The sequence below is a fragment of the Bombus pyrosoma genome, linkage group LG13 (genome assembly GCF_014825855.1).
Source record: "Bombus pyrosoma isolate SC7728 linkage group LG13, ASM1482585v1, whole genome shotgun sequence".
Taxonomy (NCBI): Eukaryota; Metazoa; Arthropoda; class Insecta; order Hymenoptera; family Apidae; genus Bombus; species Bombus pyrosoma.
In genome coordinates this window covers 3,815,369-3,842,840 of record NC_057782.1, presented here as the reverse complement: position 1 = coordinate 3,842,840, position 27,472 = coordinate 3,815,369, and the positions used below count along the sequence as shown (strand labels likewise).

The window sequence follows — 27,472 nt, the reverse complement described above, 5'->3', positions numbered from 1 at the left end:
CTCGCTGTCTGTCTGTTTCCCTTTTTCCTTTTATGTCAGCCATCGAACAAGAAGTCACAAAAATTCCAGCGGCCCGTCGAGTATCGTACGTCACGGGCTACGCGCGCGTCCGCGAAGACGAGAATACTTGTCCTGCCACAATATGATACCGAGTGCCACTTAACAGTGCGAGTAAACCCTCGACGCCTTTTATTGCATTTGCGGGCGGCAGCTATGCGAATGGCAGGGAGACGCTGAGAGCAACAAAGACGAGAGGTGAACATGGTGCTGCGAGAGATACCGAAAAGGGGAATAAATGGGAGGTCAAAAGCGAAGAGAGAGGAAGAAAGGAGGAAAGACAAGAGAGAAGGCAGCGAGAGAAAGAGAGGCGAAGGGCGAAGGGCGCAGGCGGAGGTCGATAGCTCCATGTTTCTACTGGGTGTCGCGTTTTGTAATGACAAAAAGGCAAGCATTATATAGGAGAATATCGAAGCCGAATGGAATTCCACGATATTTCCCTGGCCTCGTAATTACGACGAATCTCTTTCGTTTCGACTCTTCGCCAAAATCCGACGATTTTCGCATCGTTGTCTCGCACACCTTTTACGTCTCCGCTTCGTCATGCCCAAACGAGACGCGTGATTCAGCAAGTATGCGAACGCAAAAATTAAATCGTCGATCCGAACTGCCATTTCCCAACGGCTGCCGGGGCTTTCTAGTGTTCTCTGATCGCTGAAAGGGATCGCCTGTAGCAAGGGATGCGGCGTAAAAGCGGTAATTATCGAAGGAGACAAACGATTGGACAATTCGTTCACTGAAAAACTCGATACGAACGGGACCAGCGTTCAATATGCGTCGCGATCGAATCTCCCTCCCCTCGACCAGTCGCACACCCTCTGTTTCTGACTTTAATGGTACGCTGCATCTCCAAAGAGCGGTACGAGAATCACGTGCCACCAGACAATTCTCTCTGGCGCATAATATCAACGTGTCCTCGAGATCCTTGGGCTTTATCGTTTATTCAATTGCTCGCTATTTGGAGGCAAATTATATTCCCGGCGTGATCGTACGCGTTAAATATCGTTTATGATCGTACATAATGGAAGTTCAGTTAATTTCGAATAAAGATGACGAAACAGAGGGTTAAGAATATTTCTATTTATTATGTTCGTACGGACGGGCGATATACGTGAAACACGACTTTCATAGAAAATAAATTTCCATCTGTCTCGCAAGGATCGTTAACGAGATCGATTCGAACTTTCCTTTATTCTACGATAGCGAATTGTCGTGAATTATTCTATCGGTGTCAGAAGAAAAATCACTCGAACCTTTATGTAATTTCAGGCCGGCATTGACGACAAATGGAAGCTTCGTTTCATTAAATTTACAACCGACTGAAAGGCTGTCCGCGCTTTTTTTCCGAGAGGCGACGCTAAGTGGCAAGCATTGGCGTCTTTAATTCCGGGGGCCGGCAAAGAGAGCTCGAATAAAACCGCTCGTCGATAATTACGCAGGCTCAGGGTTGCTTTGCGTCCTTTCATGCCGGCAATCGAAAGACAAAACTGCTTTGAAATGCGGCGCGCGCCAGTCTCGCGCAAAGACCTCGAGGTTCTCGACGAAGCTCGTATCTGCACTAGCCGGATACACGCTCCTTTTTTTTATGTCTCTCTCTCTCTCTCTCTCTTCTTTTTCGAGTGCACACTGCACACCCTCTCACGCGTACGTGAGTCGTCTCGCGTGTCAAGCCGGTGGTCGAGGACCTCGACGAATCCGTAGAAGAGAAGCCCAAAAGGGAAAAGAACGAAGAAAAGACGAGAACGAAGGAGGTGAAACGTGAAGAAGAAGAAGAAAAGAAGGCCGGCCCTTGTTCTTCTGCACAGCCACTTCAATCGTACTACTTTTAGGCTACAGGCGCGCTCGCGTCAGACTTCAGAACTTTTAAGAAGCGCTTACACAACCGGATGTACCGACTAGTTGACGTATGAATCTCTATGTGGCTCACGTGTCACGGCCCGAACACTTTTCTCGCCAGTGTTCACGGATTTGTCCCGCTCGCTTCATCGTCGACTTATCTCTATCCTTTCTGCCATCTTTTTTCAACTTCCTTGTCGCGCTTGGAAAATGTCGAGCAGGTAGTTATAGGGAAAGATGCTATAGCTTGGAAGTGGTATAATTCGTCAAAATGACGAATGACTCGAGAACAAGCACCTACATGTTTCTGCTAGAGACTCGAGAATTGCAAATTCAAAGAGTTTGTGCGTGTCCAAGATCCTTGAAAATGCGGAATGATCGAGAACAAGGGAAGTCATACAAGACTCATTTGTAAATTGACACGGTCTTAAATTAGAAAAGATACAGTTTTCAAAGAATCGAGAGTCGTTTTAAGAATTACTATTATTGTATCGTTTAATTATTATTGCATATTGTCGTCATTCTATACACGTTACTCTATATGGAATGTTATTTGTAGCTCAACATTCCTATATTGGTGTATGCAATTGTACAGAATAAACGGTCTTTCAATTTCCTCTTAAAATGCAAATACTAGAACGAAAACCAATGTTATCTAAATAAAGCCACTTTATTATTAGCATAGGGCTTTCTAGCAGAAGATAAAACGTTTAAATCCGGCAAATAATCAAACTTTTCTGATATATTGTTATGCAACAGCATGAAGGAAGAATTGCTACAGTTTTCTGCTCAAGATAGAAGATTCGCAATAAACTTGGATGTCTCAGTCAAGGAAGAATAACTCGGAAGACATCATAAAACCCTGCAACGAACACAAATCGCTGTAACATCGTGTACAAAAGAAAGAAGAAGGAAATTCCCCAACGAAAGCATCTGCTCCGGTGGAGTAACTTTCTTATTATACGCGCCTCTTGTTAGTTTCTTTAATCCGGTATGCTTTAATCAACGCGAAACATCTGTCTCGCTTGTTTCCACCCTGTGAAACTTTAAGCGGCCGTTTATGATAATGCGTCAAGAAATTCGGGATCGAGTTTCGTTTGAAGAATCGCGAGCCGCTTGCACCGATAGCAGATGGAAATATCAGGGAACGTGTTTGTGGTTGAAGATGTTTTAACTCGAAATCCTTTAATTAGAGTGCCGTCTTCCCCGTATTCCTCGATGTGCTTACTCTTTAATTGCTTTTCTTCGATCGTTCTCAAAGCGCTTCGCGCGGTTTCCGGCGATCTCGGAAGACGTTCCAATAAAATGTCTTTTAATTGAGATTCGTAGCTGCAGCCCCGTTTGCGATCAACTAGATCGGCGAGAAACTTTTTTACCGACTCTCGCCGTTCCGACTTTAATTATTTGTTTGGGTTTCATTCGCCTACAGCTGGATATACGTACACGGGCCAACTGGTAAACGGTGTAAATTTGATCATTCGAGAACGAAGCAACACGATCTGCTGAATGATTTGCACGTTTAAGAAACATCACTGAAAGTATTTCATAAATAAGAATACCTGTTTGAGTGAGAAGCTATTTTTAAAGAACGTTACGCAGAATTCGATGGAATATAAAATAAATACTAAAATATATGAAATATTATGATTGAACTGTATCCTGCAAATAACGAAATTTTGTTTCCGTGGTAATTCAAGTTTCAAAGTCCACTGGCGGGTCGGCGTAATCGAACGATCGATCGAGTCGTAGATCAATCGGTGCATCGTGTAATTGCATTCGTGTGGACGATGACACTCGACCATCGAATCTCACGGATCACCGTGCGTATTGCATTTAAATAGAATTTTTGATACGGCGCTACAACGATGTCCGGCGTGTTCCCCGTAACGAGAATTCAAGCACCGTCACGCGACGTCGAGCCGGTCAGAAACGACTAATCAAAATCGGTTGAAAATTGAAAATTTGCGCTAATGACGAACGTAAATCAATCATATCTCATTAATCAACGCAATATTGACGATCGGCATGAGCGTAGAAGTGGTAAACAGCGACGAGGCAACGACTCGGTTTACCTTGGACCGGGTAGTTAAAATAAGAAAGAAGGAAATAGCGACGATTCAAAAAAAGAGCTGGCAGCGATTCGATTTTAACAATATTCTGCTTTGCAATGGCGACGTATTAAACAGCACTGCGTAATATTGGCGTCGTGCACGATACGATTTCGTTAATTAAACAGCTTAGCGGACACCAATATCGCGCGAGAAGAGACGCGATGTTCGCAATTCCCGGAATGCTATAAAGGTTTTACGGCAGCTGAAAATTTCGATTCGACATTCCTTTCTTTGTTCGTCGCCGACTTCGTAAGCTTTCGCATTTTTGAAGTCCGGCCCGACAGAATAATTCAAAATTATTCGACCGTAACCGTACGTGGTGTGCACTCGTAAATGGACTTGGAAGCTTTTCACACGTGGTTGGAAGTAAGATTCGCAGCGAAAACTTGCGCTATTCTCTTTTACGTTGAGTCGTGGATTCCGTAAAGCCATCGGTAATACCATACTTCGTTATAAAGGTTTATAAAATATGCTTGTGTGACGCAGAAAATTTAAACGTCTTTCGATCCACGCGATAAGTAAAATCGTCTTAGGAAAAGGAAATATTTTCCAACGTTCTCCTGAAGTGCTTCAGTTACTGGCGCTATATACAGCAGCTCGCGAAAGCATTCGAATACTTATAGAAACGTATCATTTTACGAATGTTACGAATATTATGTACGTTATACGAATGATTTTAAAACAGATCTGCAAACCAATGTGATCATGAATTATGACAATTGAGTCTCACAACAATGCTGAAATTTCGAAATGTTTTATATATAATATACGCGTGGAATACATATACAAAAATTGTCTATTTTAAGCTTTCAAATGTTCTAGCGAACTACCGTACATGACGCGAATAATAAACTTCTTAAAATATCACGACTCTCATAATATAGTATTAAACGTAGAATTAAAATTTATAGCTCGGCAATGAATTGCCAGCTTAAGCGGTCTCTATATCAAGGTCTATGGAAGCCGAGACGTCGTTACGCCACGCAAAGACACTGCCACAACACTATTTTCCTACTTCCTATATTTCATTTCGATGGGTGGTCGTCGTACACGAGCGTCGTCGTCCGTACGAGACCGAGAATCACGTTGAACGAAATGATACGTAAAATGGCGCTTACACAGGCTGAATCCGGAATCCTTCACGTGGATGACCACCATCGGCACCAGTACCATCACGATGAGGTTTACGACGTGGAACACCATTCCTGGCCCGTGAGCTATGATATCCTGCGGCACAAAATAGAGAGGTACAAGTTACGAGCGGAAGTTGCTTGCAGAGAGCGCGTGGCACATGAAACGGTACGGAATAGAAGGAGGAGAGACAGATAGAAAGCGAAGAGGAGGGTTGAACGGGAAACGCGGCATCCTCGTTCTCAGCGTGGATAGACGCGCGAGGGTGGTGGTGACCGGAGAACGGTGAGCTTCTCAAAATACGAAGGCTGAAATGCAGTCCGTTGAACTACCGAAAGTCGTTTATTATCCATGCAAAGGCCCCGTATCCGGCCGCGTCTGTTACGGAATCCACTGCAAAATGAAACGTTCTTGTTCCTGCTACGAGGGTTGCTTATTTAAATATAGCGCGACAGGAGTTCGAGGACCTTCTATTCGCTAGCTGAATTCAAAGGATATTCGTTTGATGCCGTTACATTCTTACATTGGTGATATATTAGATACGATGGATTCTTCGATCGATTCTACTTTTACTAGTGTAGTATCGTGGACAAAAGGCCTAAGAGATATCGGGTGAATCATAAACAGTGTCGCGAGAGAGCCGAGGCGCCGTCAGGCCCATCAATGCGTCGCCGGTCCTTCAATTGAATAGTTTCGTAGAAAAAAGTCCTACGTGACCCTGGCCACGAACAGATGCGGAACACCTGCGTGGTAGGTCGAAGAAGAGACAAAGGGAGGCTAAAGGAGAAAGACGAATTAACAGTCAGTGTCAGTGGAGAAGCCAGAGAGAGTGAATCGAGAAGTCAGAGAGTGCGAGTTGCGTTGTCGAGAGAGTGTGGTCCGCGTGAGAGAGAGCGTTGAATCCGTGGTGACGAGAGTTGCAAATTAACTATTGAGTTGTCTAAATTATAGTACGTTATTGTATTTAGTTCCCGTTAAACAACCATCGTTTCCTGTTTAATCGACATCTGTACAATCAATTCATTGTAAATTAATCATAATAGTTTACGACACTGCAACTACTTTTATTCGATTTGATTCTTTTGCATTACGTAGCAGACAATCCGAAATAGTTATACACCGATGTACGCGAAGACAGCAGAGTGAAATTACACAGTCGGGCTAGCATTTAAATCATTGGCTACGAGATACGAGCTGTTCAACGCCTATAGCACGATGAAAAATTAAACGATATTCAGAGCAGGGTTAGTTGTTTAAAGGCGTCGTACCGCTGCTTTTAATACGGTACCTCGCCTGCGAGATTACGCGTTGAAAATACACGATACGCGGTGGTAAAGCCAAACAGCATGCTGGCGATGAAACATTTTCATCTGATATAAAATATTTCTAGGCACGTTTCCGCGTTATATTTCCCACTGTCGGCCTTACCGTGTGCGTTGCGCTGTTTGTTTGCCGTTGGACCGCTCGAGAGGAAGATAAAAAAGGTACAATCGAGAAAAATAAGGACAGCCGTTCATTACACATTCCGTATTTACGAGCTACGAGACTCTTAAGGTAGACAGTGAGGCGAATTTTTCACGAACGTTACAACGTTCGCGAATGAAAACACGTTGCAGCATGCCGCGCCGGTTGCCTTTCTTCGAGACCAACCTTCTCGCTGCTGGCCAGGCCGATCTTTCAAGTTTCATGAACCGACCAGAACCCGGATAATCGACGAAGCCGTACATCAGCCGGACTAAACTGAAAGGGTATTTGTCCAGTCCGCAACTAAACCGGCGGCGACCGGTACGTCAGAGCAAATATTTACGAAGCGCTTGACCCAATTACGTGGGACAAAAGAATACCATGAATTTCAAGGGAGGTCCGGCAAATTGCACAACTGAAACATTTACGCGCGTGCAGTGGACCACGGATGGAGCACACGCGGCGACCTCCGTTCGTCTTCGCGGGCACAAAGAGAGAAAACGCACGAGGGCGGAACGAACCTGGCATAATAATTCCGTTGTAACAGTGGTAGAGACCTCTTTGACTGCAACGAAACGATCACGGTGACAGAAAGGTATTAACAGGAAATGGAATTCCGCCTGATCGAATTAACAGGACATGTTAATCGAGACAAATGGATCTATCGGGATAATCAGGCGAGCTAAAAGCCACGCTAATACTCGTCCCGTAAAACCGTGACATTACTTACGACGCGTCCTCCACTCTCGACGTTAATAAAACGCGGCCATTTGCATTTTAATTAGTAGCACGCTTCAATCTTCCGCGTTTTTTTTAATCTATTCTCTTTTCCCCCTTTCCTTTCCACCTATTCTTCTTTTTTCCTCTTCCCATTTTTATTTTATTTCCCTTTTTAACGTCATGTCTTCTCATATATATTACGCGCGATACGTTTTACGAGCTTGATAGAGAAACTGATCCCAGGAAAATTGATAGGAGACGCGAAACAGGGTTGAAAATTGCACCGCGCGGATTCCCGTTAGTTTTCGGGATTAATTTGTCATGTATTATTCATACATAGGGTGATTATTCGTGTCGTCAAATTATTCATAGTAGGTTGTTGCCGTGCGATCGTCATTAGTCGAATTATTACTCGATTAGCGGCCGACGATTAATCAGGCTATGGTAATTATCAAGTTCAGCAGGCCGGTACTGCCATTGGTACTATTTGTTACAGACAGGAAATTAGCTCCCAGAAGAATGTAATTTCGACCGCTGACTCCGAACGATATACTGATTATACGTTAAAATATATCGTTTGCAAGCGAATCATGTACATACATGTGTTTGACAAAATTTAATTAAACCACACACGTTTCATATAAAACGTAAATATAATTACCCGTTTGTTGAGGGGGCGAACGTGGGAGAAACAGGTAGAACTTTTTGTACGATGACTGTCCCTGTGATTGTCCTGATGATAAACAATCCTCATCCGATCAGTTCGTAATTTATCAACGTGTTACAATTAGCTAGATCTTTTTAATCGTTAATGAATCTCACCTGATTAAAAGTTGTACGCGTCGAATTACCGAAATTGAGGTATCACATATATAGAGATATGCAAACACGTATACGGATATTGAACTTGAACAGAAAGCACGGGAATTCATTCTAATTAGCGACGCAGGAATTCGAGCGCCACTCTGCTCCAGGCGACAGCTGAATTGCGACTGATTTTGAAACAAATTTAACCCGAAAAGGAGTACGCTAGGCAACAAGGAGGGAAAATATTTCGTCTCCTTTACGTACCTGGGATAGGTACGAGCGATCCGAACACGTAAATATTTACACGATACGTTTATATTTCAGAATACGCAGAAAAACTATAATGAAAACAACCCATTCATCTGGATGAAATTTCAGTTTCTAAATATACGTAAAATTCACTTCGTAAACCTATTAATCAAGGCGAATTTAACAAAATTTCTGTTCTTCCTTCTCCAAACAATGAAGCCTAACGACGAGGCAGGCTCTCCGGTCAGATTTTTAAAATTCGCGCAAAATTTAAATTTACGAGGATGGATTTCTCCTGTACATTGATCGATGTACAAGGTAGTCCCTGAGCAGAGTCAGCACGAGCAATGTTTACGCTGACACGATACTAGACGTGTATTTGCGTCATCGCCAAGGGGAATATACGATATAAGGTATATAGACGTTAGCCAGAGCATCGCTAATTCGCCTTGCCGTAGATAGAAGGGATGAGAGAGGGAGAGAGAGAGAGAGAGAGAGAGAGAGACTGGAAGATGAGAGTCACGGTTTGCAACGTGGTCCTTACGCTAGGCCGATCATCAAAACTGCGATGTGCATTTCATAGCCCAGTCTGACAATCTTTACTGCTTCGAGATAAGAAAATAAACTCTTTAGATTTTATGTTAAACTCGCTATTATCGCGTTTGATAAAACTTCAGCCTTCACGACATTGTCCCAACCTCCCTGCTCGATCCATGGAAATAAGTATCACCGCTGTGGTTCGTAGCTGAAACTGTCGATCGAATCGATTCGAACCAGTGAAAACTTCCACTTTTGGTTAGCTGGGTTCATAATCCGTTACATTAGCAGGTTACGAATTTCCAGCGGTTTGTAAAAGAGCGAAACAAATTGAAACAGATTCGGGGAAATGTTTCTTTCGGTGTTAGCTTACGTGTTTCTCCGACATAGCATGTCGACTTAATATCCCGCAAACTGCACCTGCATATCAACAAGCTTTCACTTAATAAACTTCGTTTAATCCGCGAGTTCTGTCTATGTGCAATTTATGCTGATCCAGCTGCGAGCAAGGTTTCTACGAGTTAGTTCGATTTCCAGACTGATTTGATTAGAACTGGAGCTTCTACTTGGTCAGAAGAACCGTACGCTTTAACCATAAAATTCTCGTGATTTTTACGGAACTGACGTGACTCGCATATCTTGAAACGTACTATAGAGGAGATTTTAGTATGAGACAAGGGTTGTTTCAAATATGAAGAAATTTTTTGTACAGCTGTTTAATTGGCGAAAAATTATTTCCGGCAGAAATAGAATTACCGGTGGGGCTGATAGCGGCGTGATTATGTGACACGTACAGAAAATCCGTATATTCTTTAAGAACGGTCTGCGCCGGAGTCGTAAACTCATAAAGTTTCAAAATTACTGACCAGGAAATTGCTTTCGTGCCGTTGAGGAACTATAAACGAAAAAATGTAATTTCCAAAACGTAAGTAGCCGCGTCCGTATTGACTTTACGACTCGAGCTGGTTCGCGGTGCAATCGTTTCTGCGAACGTTTCCGCGGAAAAGAAGAGAAATTAGAAATTAGATTTCTGTTTGTGAGGTACCGGCGCGATAATTATCGATCCACGGGTCGTTTGAAACGCGATTTCGCGCCGTATCGCGAGCAACCGAGCCTCGTTCGGTTATTCTCCGGAAAAATAAAAGGGAACGACGGGCGTTAACGCTTCCCGATAGATTCACGGGGATGAGAATCGACAGTTTAGCAATGCAGGCTGTAAAAGGCGTTCCCGAATCGGAAGCAACATGGTCGGGTTTAATACGAGAAAAATGCAACGATCCGCAGCAGCTCGTCCCTTCTACACGTCTGCCATTTTTGCTTCACGAACGTGTAAAGTTTCCGGCAGCGACGCCATATGCTCCAGATATTATTATTAGTTTAGTTTAGCAACGTGCTTCTTGCCAAAAGGGGGCGGGGGGTGGGAGGAATGGAGGAGGAAAAAAAGCAGCCACAAAACAGGTGAAAAATATTTTTCCAACTTCCGTCTATTTCTCTCTTAACCAGCCGGCACGCGTTCGCCTCTCCTTTTTCAACGCTATACTCGGCCGATTCACTTTTTGTACTGTTCTGTATGTGCCACGAAAAAATGTATAAATTTTCCTGCACGCTCACGCGTAAGAGAAAGTTTTTTAATATCACCGCGCATCCTGTGTCGTTCGTATTAGCACGAGGAATACGTTTACCGCGGTTCGTTTTAAAAAAGTGGTTAGGTCACCGGCGATATTAAAAGGGTTACTCACCACTGACAGGCCCTTTTCGATCAACAAGCAGAGGCCTATGGGTACCGTAGAATCTGCAACAGGCCAAAAAGAAAGATAAATCGAAACAAATAATTCAATGATGCCGACTGACGAGTGAGAGGAAGAACGAACGAATTCCGGACAATCCATTCGCCTGGCGAGTGGCCCCCGTTCGTTCGTTCGTTCGTTGTCTGCTTTTTCGAAACGACAAACTTTCAAAAGGTCAGTAACCCGGGTTCCAGTCCTCTGCAATTGACTGCAGACAGCAAGTGACGAGGGTCTGTCACACGATGTGACGTTCCAGAGGCAATCGAAAGGGTAGGGAAAAGGGAGCAAAATAGAGAAAGAGAAAGGGATGACAGGAGAAACAGTAGCGCACGAGGTGAAGGCTGAGCATCGAGGATAAACGTTACTAGTGATCGAGCGCCTCGTTGGTTGGTTGGCTGCAAGGGATAACACACAGGACACACACGTATACGATCATACAGGAACAGCCCTGTGAAAAAAGGGGGAAAAACCGATATCGAGCTAACAGAGACGAAAGTAATTCACCAATAAATCAGCTAAAACAGCGCACGCTTCGAAACGAAAACCTGATCAAAAGTCGTGTTCCTACAAGGTAACAAAAACGGATCGTATCTTCTTTGGTATAAGAAACAACAGGTATGGTCGTTTTGATAAATGTACCTTCGAAAACGGTAATCTTGCAATTACGGTCTTTATGTAGTAGATAATGAAATTTGTACATCTTGAGAATATTCTCGAAATATTTGTAAAATGGGTGTAAAACCTAAAAAATTTGCGCGTTAAAGTTTAAAAATCTGGAAATATTCATCAAAATCTGTTAATTTCGAAATGACAGTGATATAGCCTGAATATTTCAAAGCGCCCACTAAACTTTGAATATCTAAAAGCGATTGATATTTATAAAAGTTTAAAGATGACCGTTTGAATTTAAAATGCTAAAAGTAAATATCTACCATTTTATAAAAAAATAAATTTCATTCTACGCTATAAAGAGTCGGTGTAAACTTAAACCTGAGAAAAATAGGCGGGGATTATGTAGAGTATTATGCGAGATATATTGTCCGCCACGGTTTTCTAGCCAGTAATGAGCCGTGACTACTGATTTTTTAGGCGCCTCTCGTTTCAGTTGCCGCTCAAAGCGTTACATAATTTCTAACATTTAAATTTCTTTCCTCCGCTATTTTTTGCTTTTATTCAGCCTGCTTTTATACGCTTCGTTCCATCCTTCATCATGCAATCTTACTTTTATTACGTTATAAGCATTTTATGGCAAAATAAAGAAGAGAAAGGATATGGTTATCGAAATAAATAGAACTCTGCTTAATATTAGCAACGTATCATAATCAACTCCTTTATGGATAAAAACCAATCGGAAATCAAATAATGGAAATATTGGAAAGTTGGAAAACTTTCCGAAAATACGAACCCACAAATGAGTTGCAGTAGAAACGTTCATAAAATACGAAATTCGTTCGCCGTTCTTTTCTTTTATCATTCTTTAAGCAATTTCTAGGATTTGCCGAGTCAAAACACTTTGGTAGATTATGCAGGATTCAACGCAAACCAACATCATAGCACAGGTACGTTCGTACGATTTCATTTCGAGCGGTTCGTCCTCATTCTTCGAAGAATCGTCCGTCCCAGCGGATAAAATATGACGAAACTTAAATAAGTTTAAGAGATGCAACCGTACGATAGGCACACCCGCAAAATTGAGAGCCACGAGGTCCTTGCGGAAGCAGGTCACGGATCTCGAACACTCCGACATTTGCAAATGAAAATGTTCTTTGCGTTAGGAATATCGACGTGAATTAAACCGCGACGTTTTAATTATGATAAAAAGGTATTGTGACTTTTACTCTACCGACGTGATTATCCATCTCAATGCTTAACCAACGACGTTAAGTCCAATAATTATATACTATACGATATTACTATAGGATAAAGGCGTAAAAAAAAAAAAAAAAGGAAAAGCTTCGATTACACGAACGTCGAATCAATTTTATTTCAACTGCTTTCGATAGAAGAGTACAGCGTATGGCACGTACGGCACTTGGGGACATAAAACGGATAATTAAAAAGGAATTAACGACAATTACAGGCTATCACTGGCAAAATGAAAACAGTTGCTGGCCGATGAATTCTTCCCTATTTTACAAACAAGTTGATATCAACGTGCTATCTCATCCGCGATCGTATTCACACCAGGGCCGGATAACGAACGTCAAAGAAGCGACATTCGAAAATTGAAAAAGCGTATCACGAACGAGGGCGAATGATGGATAATATCTCTTGCTAAACTTTCGCCAATTTCCGATTAGTCACCAACGCGTAGATCGAAATCAATCCTCCAGCTCTTCCTCTCCATTTTATTTCATTATTAACGGGGCCGGCTAGAACACATATCGATGAGCCTGTCCGACAAATACTTCGTTAAATATTTTTTTGAACAAGCAATCGCTCGATCTCGTTGTAGACCGGCTTTTGTTTGATTAAAATATTTGCGCGTGTGGTTACCTTGATCGCACAGCGTTAATTTTTCAAATCAACTGTACGATTTCGAATTGATTCCAACGGCTGAAAGGAATGCATTGTGAAATCCGATTTACAGAAAATCGAACAGCCAAGCTGGAAAATACAGTCGTCTGGCCGTACGCGTAATGCGTAATTCTTTTCACCGACAATATTTAATTTGGTTGGTTACATTTCGAACACACTGTGTCACCGAGATACCAACCACCGCCAACTTGATACCATCGCGCGTTGAACATTTTCGTTGACAGACGCGATATCCTCGCGTTTTTTCGGTTGAAAAAAGAAATTCAAGTCCAGCCTGGCTCACAAAAGCGGCAAATAAAAAAAGAGGAGAGTAGGAAAAGTGGCAAAGGGAGAGGCGACGATTGTTTTTTCATGACCGACACGTGTTCCCCGTCGACTAATTACGAGTTCTTTGAATTCGTACGCGTTTTACGAGTTCCCAGCATTTTTCTGGCCCGTACCACAGCGATTCGTGCACGCGTATTCACTGTGTGCTGAATTACGCGCACGTGCGGCCGCCTGTACCAAGCAAGACAAATAGACTTGATCGACGAATCAAATGCGTTGCATTAAGCAAGGGAGACGTGAAAAAGTCGGTTAATTATAGAAAAGACAATTAATAGAATAAATAGCGTTCGCGTGTTTCACTATATTTTATCGGACAACATACAAAACACACGAATACACAGTAGAGGAAATAAATTTCTTCTGAAGTGGCGTTCAATAAATTCACTGAAATTATTACGAGTGCGCCTCGACTGGAAAAAATTTGTCATTATTTCCGAAAGAGGTACGCGAAGCTTTTGTGGTTCGTGTAAAATGTAATTTTCAAAAAATCAAATCACACAAGATATTCTGCGTTTCAATTTTCCTTTTACACGATCGGATTTTTCTATGTTCGTTCATCCGATATTCCGTTGTCCAATCGCAATAATAATTTTAATCGAACTAAACTATTAACAAAGGAATTCAATGTTTCGAGTTTATTATTCGAAATGAGAAAAGACACATGCCTTATCGCATTAACATTTAAGAAGACGTTTCGCGAAAGCAGTTTTACAGGAACACGCATGGAAATTTCACCGATTTCAGCAAAGTGGGTGTATCGATAATTCAAGAACCGTATCGGTTCAGCGTGGCGCTAACATATCGCCACTTCAATCCTCCCCCGTTACTTAATAAGAACAAACGATTTCTCATATTTGAAGGTACAACCGAATCCCTTGTTCCTTCAGCTGGGACCCTCTTTACTCTCGATTCTCTTCCCTATGGAAACGACGCCGCGGGAAAGGGAGAAAGAACAAATTCAAGTGACGTTGAGTACGGCTTGCTAATAGATATTAATGGAACCCCTTCTGCCGTGGAAATACGACCGTTTTTCCATGCGAACGAACAGCCGGGCATCTTCGTTGCTTCGTATCGAGTGTGAATAAAAGAATAAACGGGAACTAAAAATACGGGTAAAGATACTAAAGAATATAAAAGGAACGCGTTCATATCGACGCTGGAGAAAAATATCCGGAAAAATTAGACGACAGGAATAACCATCGGAACGTGTTATAAAAGAACAATAGAGTATACGCACAGTATTATACACAATAGGAGCATACGACTTGAGTTTCACGATCTCAATGCATTTACGTAACATCTAGTTATCGAATTTACGTCGCGTTTCGCATAATTGAATCGTCGCACGTATACGTCCATTTCTTTGATCTCGTCGATGAATTTATTGTATCACGATGGAAAGAAACTTGAAGGGAGACAGTCTGTTTGCACGACAAACGCATCGAATATGTCGATGATACACAGCTACGGCTACGAAGCCGATTAAATGTTGCGAGACTAACAGGAAATTGGTTACATATATCCTGATACCATGTTTACGGCTACAATTTAAACGAGAACGTCCTGGTTCCTCGCGACAGTTTTGTTTTCACGGCATAACGGTCATGATAAAATCAAATTTTATGCCCTGCTAAAAATCTGCTAGAATAACAAGCCGACATATTATTTTAATGAATAATTGTGTTCGACGATAAATACACAGCACGACAATGAATAGCTGCGTGTATCATTTTATCCAAGGCTGATTAAACAAAATTACTCTGTACACGGAACAATAATCCACTACAGATCGATTATTAGTGCTCACAAATAGAATATCATATTACTAGTTTGCATAAATTGTTCATAATTGTCGATTAGAGAATATCATTCGGAGAAAGAACTAAATAAAACGTACGGTGATCCTAAATCCTGCGCGTATTAACGTGTCCGCAATTGTGGTAAACGCCAGACGCAAACTTTCGAGTTTCTCTGGCGCCGAAATTCTTCCGCGAATTTCCTAATGAGCCACGGCAGGTTGCTCCCTAACGAGTCAGCCGTCGTATTAACGGAATCAAATTTTTCAGGGAATTCATCGGGAAGGTAGCGAGCACGAGTGAAAAATTTTTTCTTTCTCTTGTTCCTTTTTTTTTCAGCAAGAGGGAAAGACAGAGACGAGATGAGCAGTGGTATCTGGGGCCTCGAGGGTAATCGACCTCCACTCTTGAGCACCTCTCGGATCTCAGCCGCTAATTAAGACTTTTACTTTTTCCTTGGTAAGTCTCTTCTATCTTCTCGAGTGTCCGGAGGGTGGTAGAAGGAGGACACGACGACAACCGGTGTTGGTTGCGGACGTGGGTTCGTGAAAAACCGTGGAGCGAGATGGCGCGAGAGCACAGCTGTCGGGAACGGGACTAAGAGGATGGCCGACGAGATAAGATCAAATCCGAGCAGGCAAATTTTAATTATATCCCGACATCGAGTTGGCAACATTCCGTCGTTTTTAATAAAACTTTCGTAAAGAAAAAAAAAAGAACAGACTGGAGAATGGCAGAGGATGGGAGGAAAACCGAAGGGTTTTTCATTCGTTGATCTCCTTTACCGTGCAATTCGCCAACTGCATTTTATAATTTACGTGAAAACGATTTGCACCGTGAATAAATGTTGAAAACGGAATGAAATAGACGTGAATAGAGAAGTTGGTGAAAAACGTTACGAGAGAAGCTGTTTGTAGCTATTTAATTTAATTAGTATTCTAGTGCAAGAAAATTTGAATCGGCCCGTCGAAATTTCCAAAATATCGTTAATAATATCTGGCGTATTTAATCACCGGTTCGAAGGGAATGAATCACGTGGAGGCGCAACGGGGACTCTATCAATTCGAACGCAATTTATCATTCCGCGGTTCGTGATAAATTACAAAAGGGCTGCAGATTTTGAAATGGGGGAATTACGTTGCTACCCTCGGCGAGGTCCCATCGTGTCGAATAATGGTAACTAAAGATCCGAGTAACCTGTTCTTCGTGTGGATCGTCAAGGGTACCTACGGTTTCGATATCGGAGTCGAGATTCTAAATTGCGCGCATAAATCTCCGACGGTGAACGATTCGCAAAAGCGAGGTCGGGAAAGCAGAGGGTTAAAGTCGCATGAGCCCGCGAAAGCCTTCGTTCGAATGGTGCGAGCTCGATTCAGGATCAAGGATATATGAAGAGGAATAGCATGGAAAAACAGGCCTGACTAAAGAGAACGAAATACTTTGAAGGTTGAAGACAAGAGAGAAAGAGAGAGAGCGAAAGAAAGACAAAGGGTGCGCTCGAGATATAAATACTCGCTTGGACTCGAGAGATGAGCAGTGAAAGCAATGATTTTCAGTCGGTAGTTTCCTTTTCTCTTTTTTTCATTCTCGCGTCTTCTTCCTCTTTTCCTTCTTTTGGTCCGCGTTTCCCCTTCTCTCTATTTCTTTCTTTTTCTCCATTGCGAGCAGCGGCGTCATCATCAACCAGAAGAGCTTCACAAGTACCCTAAACCACGGGGTGCCGAGTGCTAATTACGAATAATTATGAGTACTAATTAAGGCTTCCCTTTGCAGCGGCGCACGAATTACGAGCAAAGCCGTACGTATAATATACCCGTGCTTTAACGGCGCTATTAAACGCATGCTAACACCATAGAAATGATCAGCTTTGAAGACACGCAATGTACCCGCAAACACGAAACTTTCGATGGGTTCTCACGTGCACCGGGGACAAACTCTGTCCCTCTCGTTTACGTGGAATTATGTAAATCGAGCGCGATTTAATCATTGCTTTACACGCTGTTACTTCCATGTTTTTCAATTTTCTCTGCTACTTTCGCAATAAGCGCTGGATTAACATGTAAAAATGGTTTAATGAACGATGAGATATTGACGAAAATTTCGACAGGATGAAACAAATTGTCATTATTGAAAATATATCCGTAACAAAATTGTCCACGACGCGCTTTACCAATTTATAAAAGGCTATCGAACTTTGAAAAGATTTTAGCCTACTCTCTTTATCAATGAAAATTCTGTCTTTCGGATGACCGAACGTTTATAGATCGTGTTTCAAGCAAAACAGAAAAGTGTACCCATTTAACTGTCGGATCGTGAAAAATATCGTCAAAGATTTTATCAGTCAAAACTCCATTGAGTTTCCACGAATCCTCCAAGTCTCTTTCTTTTAAATCGAACGTATTACCCCTTAATAAGAACATAAAGGATCTAACGAAACACCCTTTGCTTCGAGTTCGTGGTAAAAGATTAAACATTCTTTGGGTAATTCCCTTCACGAAACCCGTTGAATTGCAAATATGTTTCTTGCGTGGGTAATTGGAATTCGATTTCCATACCCGGATGAATAGCCAGCCGACTGCACAACGCAAAGTCGACAAATGTTTCTGATAAGCACGGCATTTAACCGACTGCGTCGGCAACGATACGACATTAAGCCGAATACGCGGATGGTGGATACGTGAAAGGCTTTTTGCAGACGCAATCTCGCATATAATTCGATTATGATAGCCTGGCCCGTGTATAGGCAGTGGATTAAGTAATTCATACGTTGATTCGTGCGCGTCTCTATCGTTTCCAAAGGCTGTGTCTCTAACGCGACTAGACTACGGTTCCCACAAATTTCCCTGGTGCTACGTGAAAATCAGTTTCCACGATTTTGCCACCGTTACGAGCGCACAGGAACGATGTACACACGACGCACAGTCGAACCGACGACGCTCTACGGTCGCCGCGGAGAAATAAAATCAGCCGCAGAATGAATTAGGGTCGCCGCTATTGGCGTTGCGGTTTTTTGTTCTCTCCCTTCTCCAATGAAATTTTATTACACCCTTTCGTTCGAATTACCTCCGACCAGAGTCGAGAAATTTTTCATATCCACGTCAATTACCAGTGTTGGAGAAAGTTTAACATTCCTCGTAGCCCAAGAATAGCTAGTGATACCTGCCAGCTGTTTCTCTCCTTTATTTCTTTTCTTCTCTCTTCTCCATCCTCGTTCCTTCTGCGCAACTACATCAATGGGAAAAGTTACCGGAGCCGTAATTCGATTTGAAAGCGATTCCTCCAACCGAATCGGTACATCGCGCAAAATGGAGCCGAACTTTACCGGACCGTCGATTGTTTCATAGGCCGGCCATCGTTGAAACGACGGTTATGACCGTTAACGAGGCCATGGAAAAAAAGCGCCGAATTATTTCTTTCAATAGCCGCTTTGCAGCTACCACTTTCCACCAGCTAATAACGTTCTCGCGGTTTTCAACTTCGGGATATTTTTTCCATCCCTGTTCCTCTATCCTCGGCCGAAAATAAATTTCAATGACTGGTATTCCAGGATGCGAGTGCATCGATGCCATTAATTCCTCTCTGTTGCAGCAGAAATCTGCTTCAAGTGGCTGATATCGGTGATAATTACTTGGATTTTTCGCGCACGAGTTGCTCACGATAACGCCACTCGATTTGTGTCGCTCCTATACAGGCGAGCTATGCACCAATGGATCCAAATACTGGAAGAATTATTGATTTCATATATCAATTTGTCCTTGTTCCGGTTACCGTCACTTGCAGCTTAATTTAAATCGCGCTCGGTCTTCCGAGTTTCCCTGATTTCTGTTCTTCCATTCCTTCATAATGTTTCATCCATTAGCGTGGACGGCGGAACGATCGAATGTATGCAAGAATCTTGAAACGTTTAAGGAATTGATTGGAGTTTACTCAAGACAGATTGATTTAAGGCTGTCGGTAAAAGAAGTACGAGTTTCCTTTCGCCAAGTCGAATCTGAAATCTTACTTCGAAAGATCGGGTTTCTTTAAATAAGAAGGAAAAGGCAGAGGTTTGTAAGATTTAATATTTCCACGGGCAACGGTTACTTTGATTTCAAGCAGTCTGCTCTTGACTATTTTTTAAGGATGTTTTTCTAGCAAAGTTAAGGGGATTTAGTTACGTCCTGCGCAACGTTACAAAGACTGCAAAGCGAGATCGCAGCAAGTCTAACGCCATCTGTTTGTTGCACCCTTTCGCATTTGCTCTTCACTCGTTATGTCACTTGAGAACCGTGCGCATTGAGTTACAGTTAACTTTAAGTTTCTCGAAACTTGCCGTCCCAAAACTTCTGCGGAACCATCAAACGGACGCTTGCTATAGGTGGTCCAGGAGGAGCATTTCCCTCGAAAGAAACGCAAGGGCTGAAAGTGCGTCTATTCTCTTCCCCTCTGGTCCACTTTTTCTTCCACCTCCAATTCCGGTGAGTCGAAGTTGTGCAGTTTCTTCAACCGGAATATGTGGATTCGAGAGAAAGGAACGTACAAATGCGGACGTTTTTATCGCGTTCAAGCTTTTTTCACGCAATTCAATTATACTCTTAATGCAAGGTCTGTGTTTCGTTTCTCTGTCGACGCCAGGATGCTTTCGAATTTCCGAAAAAGAAAAGCAACGCGGGCGTGTTGTACAATGTACGATTGTTTGACGACCGGATTCTCCGGCGCGAAGAAAAGCAGATTTCGAGTATTACCGGTGAAACTTGAACAATAATGTCATAACGCATCCCTTAACCCGATGACCCTCTCGACATCAATTCCCGTGGCCGAGTGCTGTGGCGAAATTGCATCGCGCCGTCGCCACCGCGGGCGCGCGCCCCTGTAAAGTATGCAATTAACGCTTGGCGTGCGCGTATGAAAAATACATTTCCCCGCGGCCTATCAGATGGCAGTCATTCTGTCGGATCAACGAAACAATTCCGTTGAAAATGATATCAGAATGCGAGCGGCAACCAAGCGCCAACGGCACGTTAAGCAATGAAAATTCACCGGGTCTCGTAAAGCTGTCAACCTCTTTGGTCCTCTATTATTCAAACTTCGAAAAGATTAATTAAAACCGGCGAAAAAACAGCTAGCAACCTGACGGGAGAAGTGTGTCGGACGGCTAATCAACGTAGAAACCGAGAATAAATCACGGAGGTCAGCCGTTTAAACGGTATAATTCGCGCTTCATGACGTCCATGGAATAATTAATCCCCTAATCGCGAAAGAGCGAGGCGCGAACTCAGGGAGGTCCTGCCAGGGCGCCGTTTAAAAAGCAATCTCGGCAGCCAGGCCGTACAGAAGCCGTGAAAATTATTATGCGAGACCCACGGCCACCGGATAGAGGAGGCAACACGCCGGAGGGCTGTATTCGCTTCAACGAACGAGCCAGACTATAAAAAGAGGAAGAAGGAAAAAGAAGAGAAAGGATGTTAAGGCTCTGCAGTAAGGAAAGAAGGGCTGCCACGACGAAAATTCTAAAATATGAGAGCTATTAACCGTAGTTCCCTATGAGCATTACCTTCCCTCATGTGTAAATAATGCAAGCTACCTCCCCCGGATCTCCGCTTCTTCCCTCTTCCCCTTCCTCTTCCCCCGTTGTTACCTTGCAGCCTCTCTAACCCCGTACCTGTGACTCTGTACGTGTAATCTGCAGGCTTGCACGAGGCCGTACAACCCGCCGGCGCAGCTGCGGAACGAGAGTTTAAACGCATATTCACGAGGTGTTTCCGAAGCATCCAGGTCCCCTTCTCCAAAATCAGACGCCGGAGGTTCTTTGTAAAAGCGTTACACAGAGGGAAAGTTTCTCAGGGAGAAATTAATTTCGCAACCTAATCGCGAGGATAATTAGCCTTCAGAGTTGCGGAGTATCGACAAATTGATGCAACTCAGGAGGCCGGTTTTAGTAGGTCACATCGTTGCATTGGCTACTTGTTGTGTTAGCCCTGATATTCTAGGCATAGCTAACTCTGTAACTGGCCGAATATTTGAAACATTGTACCCGTTAATCGAGTGAGTCGACACGCCGTGCAAATTTCACCTGACCAAATTTCACTGTTGTGCAACGCGAGAATTAATGACGACGTACAGGTTGTTAATAAATTACCAAGCTGAATCCGCGGGTAACATCGGACAAGGGTGAAAATGTTTAAGAACAAATCATTCGGAGCATTTTGTAAATATCAGATCGTCATTTGAAACAATTACTTTCGAACGTTACGTCAGAAGAGAAATATGTCGGTATCTTACAAAAAATGTTCCTCGCGTGTTCTTAACGTCGTACGTCGTGAAAATTCGCCTCTTCGCGCGTAAATTCAGTCGGGTTAGCCGGACTCTCCACAGCTCAACCAAAGGTAGAAACCAAACATTCACGACTCCATGTACTCGCACTGGGAGCGAATGTCGTGGTTCCAGTTGAAAACGTGGATAACCGACTGCATCGCACGGTAGTAAAAGGACAATGCACAGGCAGCGGTTGGCAATTCCAAAAGCGGGCTTGGTAGAGCATCGAAATTTACGCGTACCGCCACTTTACCGCGCTAAATTTCGTGCCTTTTAAGTCAAGCTTTAAACGACGATATAAAGGGTCGTCCTTTGAGTGATAAATTTGAATTCAGCCAGGATCACTGCCTCGGATGGCCAGTTTGTCTACGAAGCAGACCCTCGTGGCCACCTTGGCTTTCGACTGACGCGTTACGACAAACGCGGGACGCGTTGAAACATGCTTTTGAGAATTATAGTCGAGCAGATCTTTGAAATTTGTTAGGCAATCGTGCGAGTTCCTGGGAGACATATTATCGTACGAGATCAATTGTTTACTAATTGTTACATCGATTCAGTTTGGTTTGAACTTTGAAGTTTGCTTTAAACTTTTGATTCTAGTTTAAATTTGATCTTGGTACGAGTTTGATTTTTGAAAAACGGAATGTAAAGCCGTAATCCCAGTCGAAATTGTTCAGAATCCTTTTTACTTACAATAAATATGGTATCGTTTCAATTCTACGTACGCGTTTCGGTCAAAATTCTTATACAACAGTTATTTTTGTTATCTTCTCAAGCCGCATATCCAACGTAGATCCGCACGGACGAGTCACACGCTAATTACTTTTACATTTAAATTAGCAGTTTTTGCTCGCGTTCCCGACACATATTATCTTTTTACATCGTCTCACTTTTACGTAATACGTTTCTATTTTCGCGCTTTCGAGAAAAGTCGAGTAAAATATGACGGCAGAAATACGAGGAATTTCCCTGAGCGCGTACATTGCAATTTTTGCGTGTCTGATAATTGCATATAATACGCAGTCTAATATTTCCCGTTTGATCTTTATCTATAAAGGTACAAGCATCTCGCGTGCTTCGTAATTTTCAGTTTCAAGAATTTCACCGTTAGACATCATCGATCGACTTACAAATGATGAGTAGAATCGACGGATGCTCTTCGCCACCTTCGTATTTGCCGCTGAAGAACAGGAACCATTCCCACGGATCCACTCTGAGCCCATACCTACGGTAGGACAAAAGAAAAAAGTATGTAAACACTTCGGGAAGAAGAAAAGTGAAGGAACGCACTGTTCGTTATTATCATCCCCCTGTCACCCTTGTAGTTTTATCTACGAAGTCACGTGACGCGAGTGTCTACATCGCGATACGGGTCGAGGGGCAAAGGCGTCGTTATTAACGTCCGTTTTCGGTGCGATGCTCCTCACGGGTCCTTGAAGAAAGAAGATTCGAGACACGAAAAAGGGAAGAGCGAGGAATAAGCGAAATAAAAAGTCAGGGCCCCTTGATCCCTTTGTTCTTCGGGCAAATAATAAACGACGCCCTGCGCTCGCTTCTAAAATTTAAAAGAGGGCGATGGACACGGAGGGAGCAGAAATGGAAAACGATCCTCTTCCTCTCTATTCCAACCCTATTCCATCCCTTGTCGTGTAGCAATCTCGCGGATAAATAAATCGACGTCAGCGAGATTCGATTATGGAAAAACTAGCTGATTCCTCTCTCGACCCGTGTAAATCCTGTAAATCGTTGTTCCACTGTCTATTAAACATACTTTCATCCGAAGGAAAAACGACTCGCCAGTTCACAGTACATCGAGCTCCGCCCCGTGACCAATTTTTATAGCTCTATATCGACGAGATTTATCGTGCGCCATCGTATCAATCCGAGCCATCAGAAACGTTTGTTGCACACGACCGCCGGCGATCATGGAAGACAAACGAACTACATTCGTGGTCGGCTAGCGAAGGAGAAAAAAAAAAAAAAAAATAGAGCCGAAAGGTTAACCGACACTAATGGCTTCAGGTCGAACGCGTCGGCTAACGATGATGAACGAGGCTTATAGGTGAAGTAATTAAAGTATTTGAAGTGGGCGCGGTTCGACATGGGGCCACGATATTTATTGGGACGCGATCGCTGGCCTATTTCGTTCTTTTTTTCTCCATGTACGTCCACAACCACTCCTTTTCCACACCCCTCCGTCACGCCGCTTTTTGTCAGCACAAACGCAATCAGTCACGTTGACGCAGGCAACTATAATTGAAGAGCGAGCTGGGAAAATCAAACGTTTATAATTGATAGCTACTGTGCGTACTCCATGTACGGTGGCGAGCCGAAAGTGATTCGAAAGGGAACATCAATCCTCTTATATTACCATCCGGTAAATCACTGGTCGGATAGAATGCCGCGTGTATCTTTGTGCAGTTTCACCGATTGAATTGTTAAACACTTTGCTGGACCGCGAAAAAAATCGATACACGTCACCGTCTATCTAGGATTGACCGTGGTAATACGAGTTAATTCCTATCGGCGATGTGAATGAAACATACAAAGCCGTGAAGGCAACGAGACATCGAAAAGCGCTTTACCGATGCTGCGAGAGAAAGGATGACGCGACATGGAAACGAGGTATTTTGTTTTTCGAAACCAGTGGACAACATGTAATATAAATATCTTGATTTCAATCGTAATATTTTCCCGCCGCTTTTTTGACACGATATGGAGCCGTATGAAAATTGTATGAATTATTCAAACGTTAATCTCCGATGCTTTATTGGAGACTGGTTTGCGGAAATTGTGAAATAAACTTGCCGCAAGTTATAACAAAAATATCCGCTTTCATGCTATGGAAGATAGTTACGATAAAACACGAAGGTTGTCATTAGGGATACATTCACGTGCTATGAAAAGGGTACGGTTAAAAGAGCGTTACGATAACTCTCATTTTCATCAGTCTTCATTCACCACGGTTTCTAAATTACCTATCAATTTCTTCAAGCATATTCTTTACCTGGAGAGTAGGACTAGCTTCTAATAAGAGTGTTTGTTGTTACAGGAAAATGTAATTTGCATCACACTACTATTCTCGTTGCGTTGCGTCTCAATTATATATCATATCAATATCATCAATATACGCAAAAGACACGAAAAGGAACATAGTCAGACAAAAATAAGCTCGCTCTATATATAAATATGCCATTTTTATTGGGCAAGTCATGCTCGATAAAAAACAATCGATAACTCTGGCAATCAAAACTAATACAAATTTATGAGAAAATCGTTGAACGATAGCTCTATCTCCTATCTGATAAAGGCTAGCCATCGCCGCTCGCGTCCATCCCTCGTCGTTACAACACAAGCGTAAAACTGACAGTACGTACAAAAATTGCAATCGACTGTCTCGGCTTTAGAGGCGTGGAAGTGTACGTTTCCGGCTTAAAAGTTTATTGGATTTATCAAAAATACGATGATCGGTGGTTGTTTACTCCAGATAAGCCTGATAAAGTAACCGAAACAACGTGAACTCGAGGAGATATCAGAACCATCGAAATTCATCGATCTAAGGCGTGAGTAGGAACGATATTAAATTTCTTTTGCCGAACGAGAATAGCCGTTCTGATCTGGGCGCACCCGTTAAATCCGCGCCCGTTCTTTGCTCCTCGAAGTTCGTTAATACAGCGTCACGATAAAATCCCCAATTCCACGTCGATCCAGAAGAAGAACGGAGATGGATAAAGAAAGTGATCGAGAAAAGAGTCGTACACTCGTGTCGAGCTAGACAGAGGTAGGTAGGAGGAAAGGTAGAAGAGAAAGAGGATGATGGCTGGAGAAGTTTAGATTGAAATAGTTACGACGTCAATATGAAACGTTTTGGTGTAAAAACGCGACCGCGAATGGTTCGCGTTAAATATTAATAAATGAGGTCAGGGATGAGGATGTGGTTTATCTTACACCGGCAGCCTGTGAGCACGTTTACGTTGTTACCTTTTATCGTTGGTCTAAAGAGAGTGGTCGCCTGCCACGACACGGCTCGGTGATTTGATAGTTTACGCGATCGAGCTATAAATGAGCAGAGGCGCATTGACACACATTAACCAACACGTTCGCGTCCCTATATAAACCGGGGCAAGCAATATTTTTCTCTCCTATCGAAACAGTCGAGACTCCGGTGTGCATTCCGGTGTAATGGAACGACATGTAAAAAAAGCCTTGGCTGTCTCTCTAGAGAGGCCACTAGCTAGAAAGATCAGTGACCTGTATGGTCGGCCGTGCCATCATTGATACGATTTAAAACCTCGTTTAGGGGTGTAATCCGGTGACCTGGATTTTGTCCGGCAGCGCATGATCATCTAATGGAATTTCAAGTTCATAGTGTAATTGGCGCGATCCGATTACGAGTACAAAGGTTTACCGTGCAATCTGTCAGATTAAATCACTTTCCGTGGGTCGTTAATCGGATTAAAGTGCTGGCGAAATGTGCATGCAACTCGGCGTAAACATCCAACGGTAGTATCCTCAATTAGATTCAAAAGCACGCCGACGAGTAGCGATCGACTTGTCAACGAAATTGCGTTCACAATTATTTGAAACGCGCGTAGAGATTGATATAATTAAATAAAACGACGGTTCTATTGTAATTAAATTCGACACAAAACACAGGGACAAGCACGAGGATGCAGAACCGCAATCTTTACAGCGCGTAAGTGTTCATTTTTCAAGTTAGTTTGCAGGAACTCTCCGTCATACAACGCGTACTCAACTTTCACTTAAACGCGTACTTATTCGTATATACACATTCACATGGACACACGCCAACACATAAGCGTGTCCATAAACCTGAATAAATCCTCTTAAAACAGACCTAAAGCTACGGACACTTTAGGCCAAACTCTAAAGTAAACTTATTTCTGCAGGATAACGCACTTTGAGCCTTCCTAGTGAGAATGTCGTTCTAAGCTACTTGGAAATAAATCTCGTGACGGCAGCGCCGCGACCTCCGTTCCCAAAGGATACAGTTGTGGAATCTCTAGGCTCCGATGATTGATTTATGGCGCTGGAATATCGATATACAGAAATTGAGAACGAAGATAGCCGAACGATACGGAAACAGTGCGAAACGGAAGCTATCGCGATGCCGGAAACGACTAATGCCATTTTTTCGCGCTCGGTAATACCGGGCAACGGTACAGTTCCGAGGATTCTCCGACTATAGCTCGAGTAATCCGGATGAACGGTGGGCGAGTTTTATTTCTCGGTATGACGTGAATCCTTGCGAAAATCGCGGGCAAAATAGAACGACGGAGATGTGAGCGTGACACGATGAATCCGACTGTCTCTCCACGACGAACCCGATATCGAATCGTCGAAAATTTCCAAAGCCGGACATTGTAATCGTTCCTACGAATATGAAACTCGCCAAGCTTCAAAAAATAATGGCTGAAACTTTATCGCGACTCTATACGCTTTCACGGTTGTTGTTCAAGGGTATTTGTTATCGGCCGACACATCAATGTATTTTTGCTCTTTGCGTTCGCTCTTTCTCGATTTCACGCAGTACTTTTAACTGATACGACGGAGATATAAAAAATCACAGGGAAATAGTGCGCGTTCGTTATTCGACAAACAGAGAAGAAGAGCTTTCGCTCGTTTATTCTTCCCTTCGGATAATTTTATAACAAGTTCCGCGGTTTTTATTTCGTATCTGCTTTGATCTTTCGTGAATCCATGAATTTCCGCGAGGAATGTTAAACACAGAAGGACGTTCGTCTTATTTCGCCGTTTGATTCCATCTTCACGGTTTCACGAATCGCGTCCTCGTAAA

General features: G+C 42.9%; 1 protein-coding gene across 1 annotated transcript in view; it reads right to left on the bottom strand.

Moving 5' to 3' along the window:
• LOC122574321 (diacylglycerol O-acyltransferase 1) overlaps nucleotides 1-27,472 on the bottom strand; it is an 88,223-nt gene that overhangs the window by 46,006 nt on the left and 14,745 nt on the right. Inside the window, exons 3-5 of the mRNA XM_043741766.1 lie at nucleotides 22,785-22,879; nucleotides 10,652-10,704; nucleotides 5,123-5,231 (exon numbers count right to left, since the gene is read on the bottom strand). Coding sequence (XP_043597701.1) covers nucleotides 5,123-5,231; nucleotides 10,652-10,704; nucleotides 22,785-22,879 — 257 coding nt within the window. The remainder of the gene's footprint in view (nucleotides 1-5,122; nucleotides 5,232-10,651; nucleotides 10,705-22,784; nucleotides 22,880-27,472) is intronic.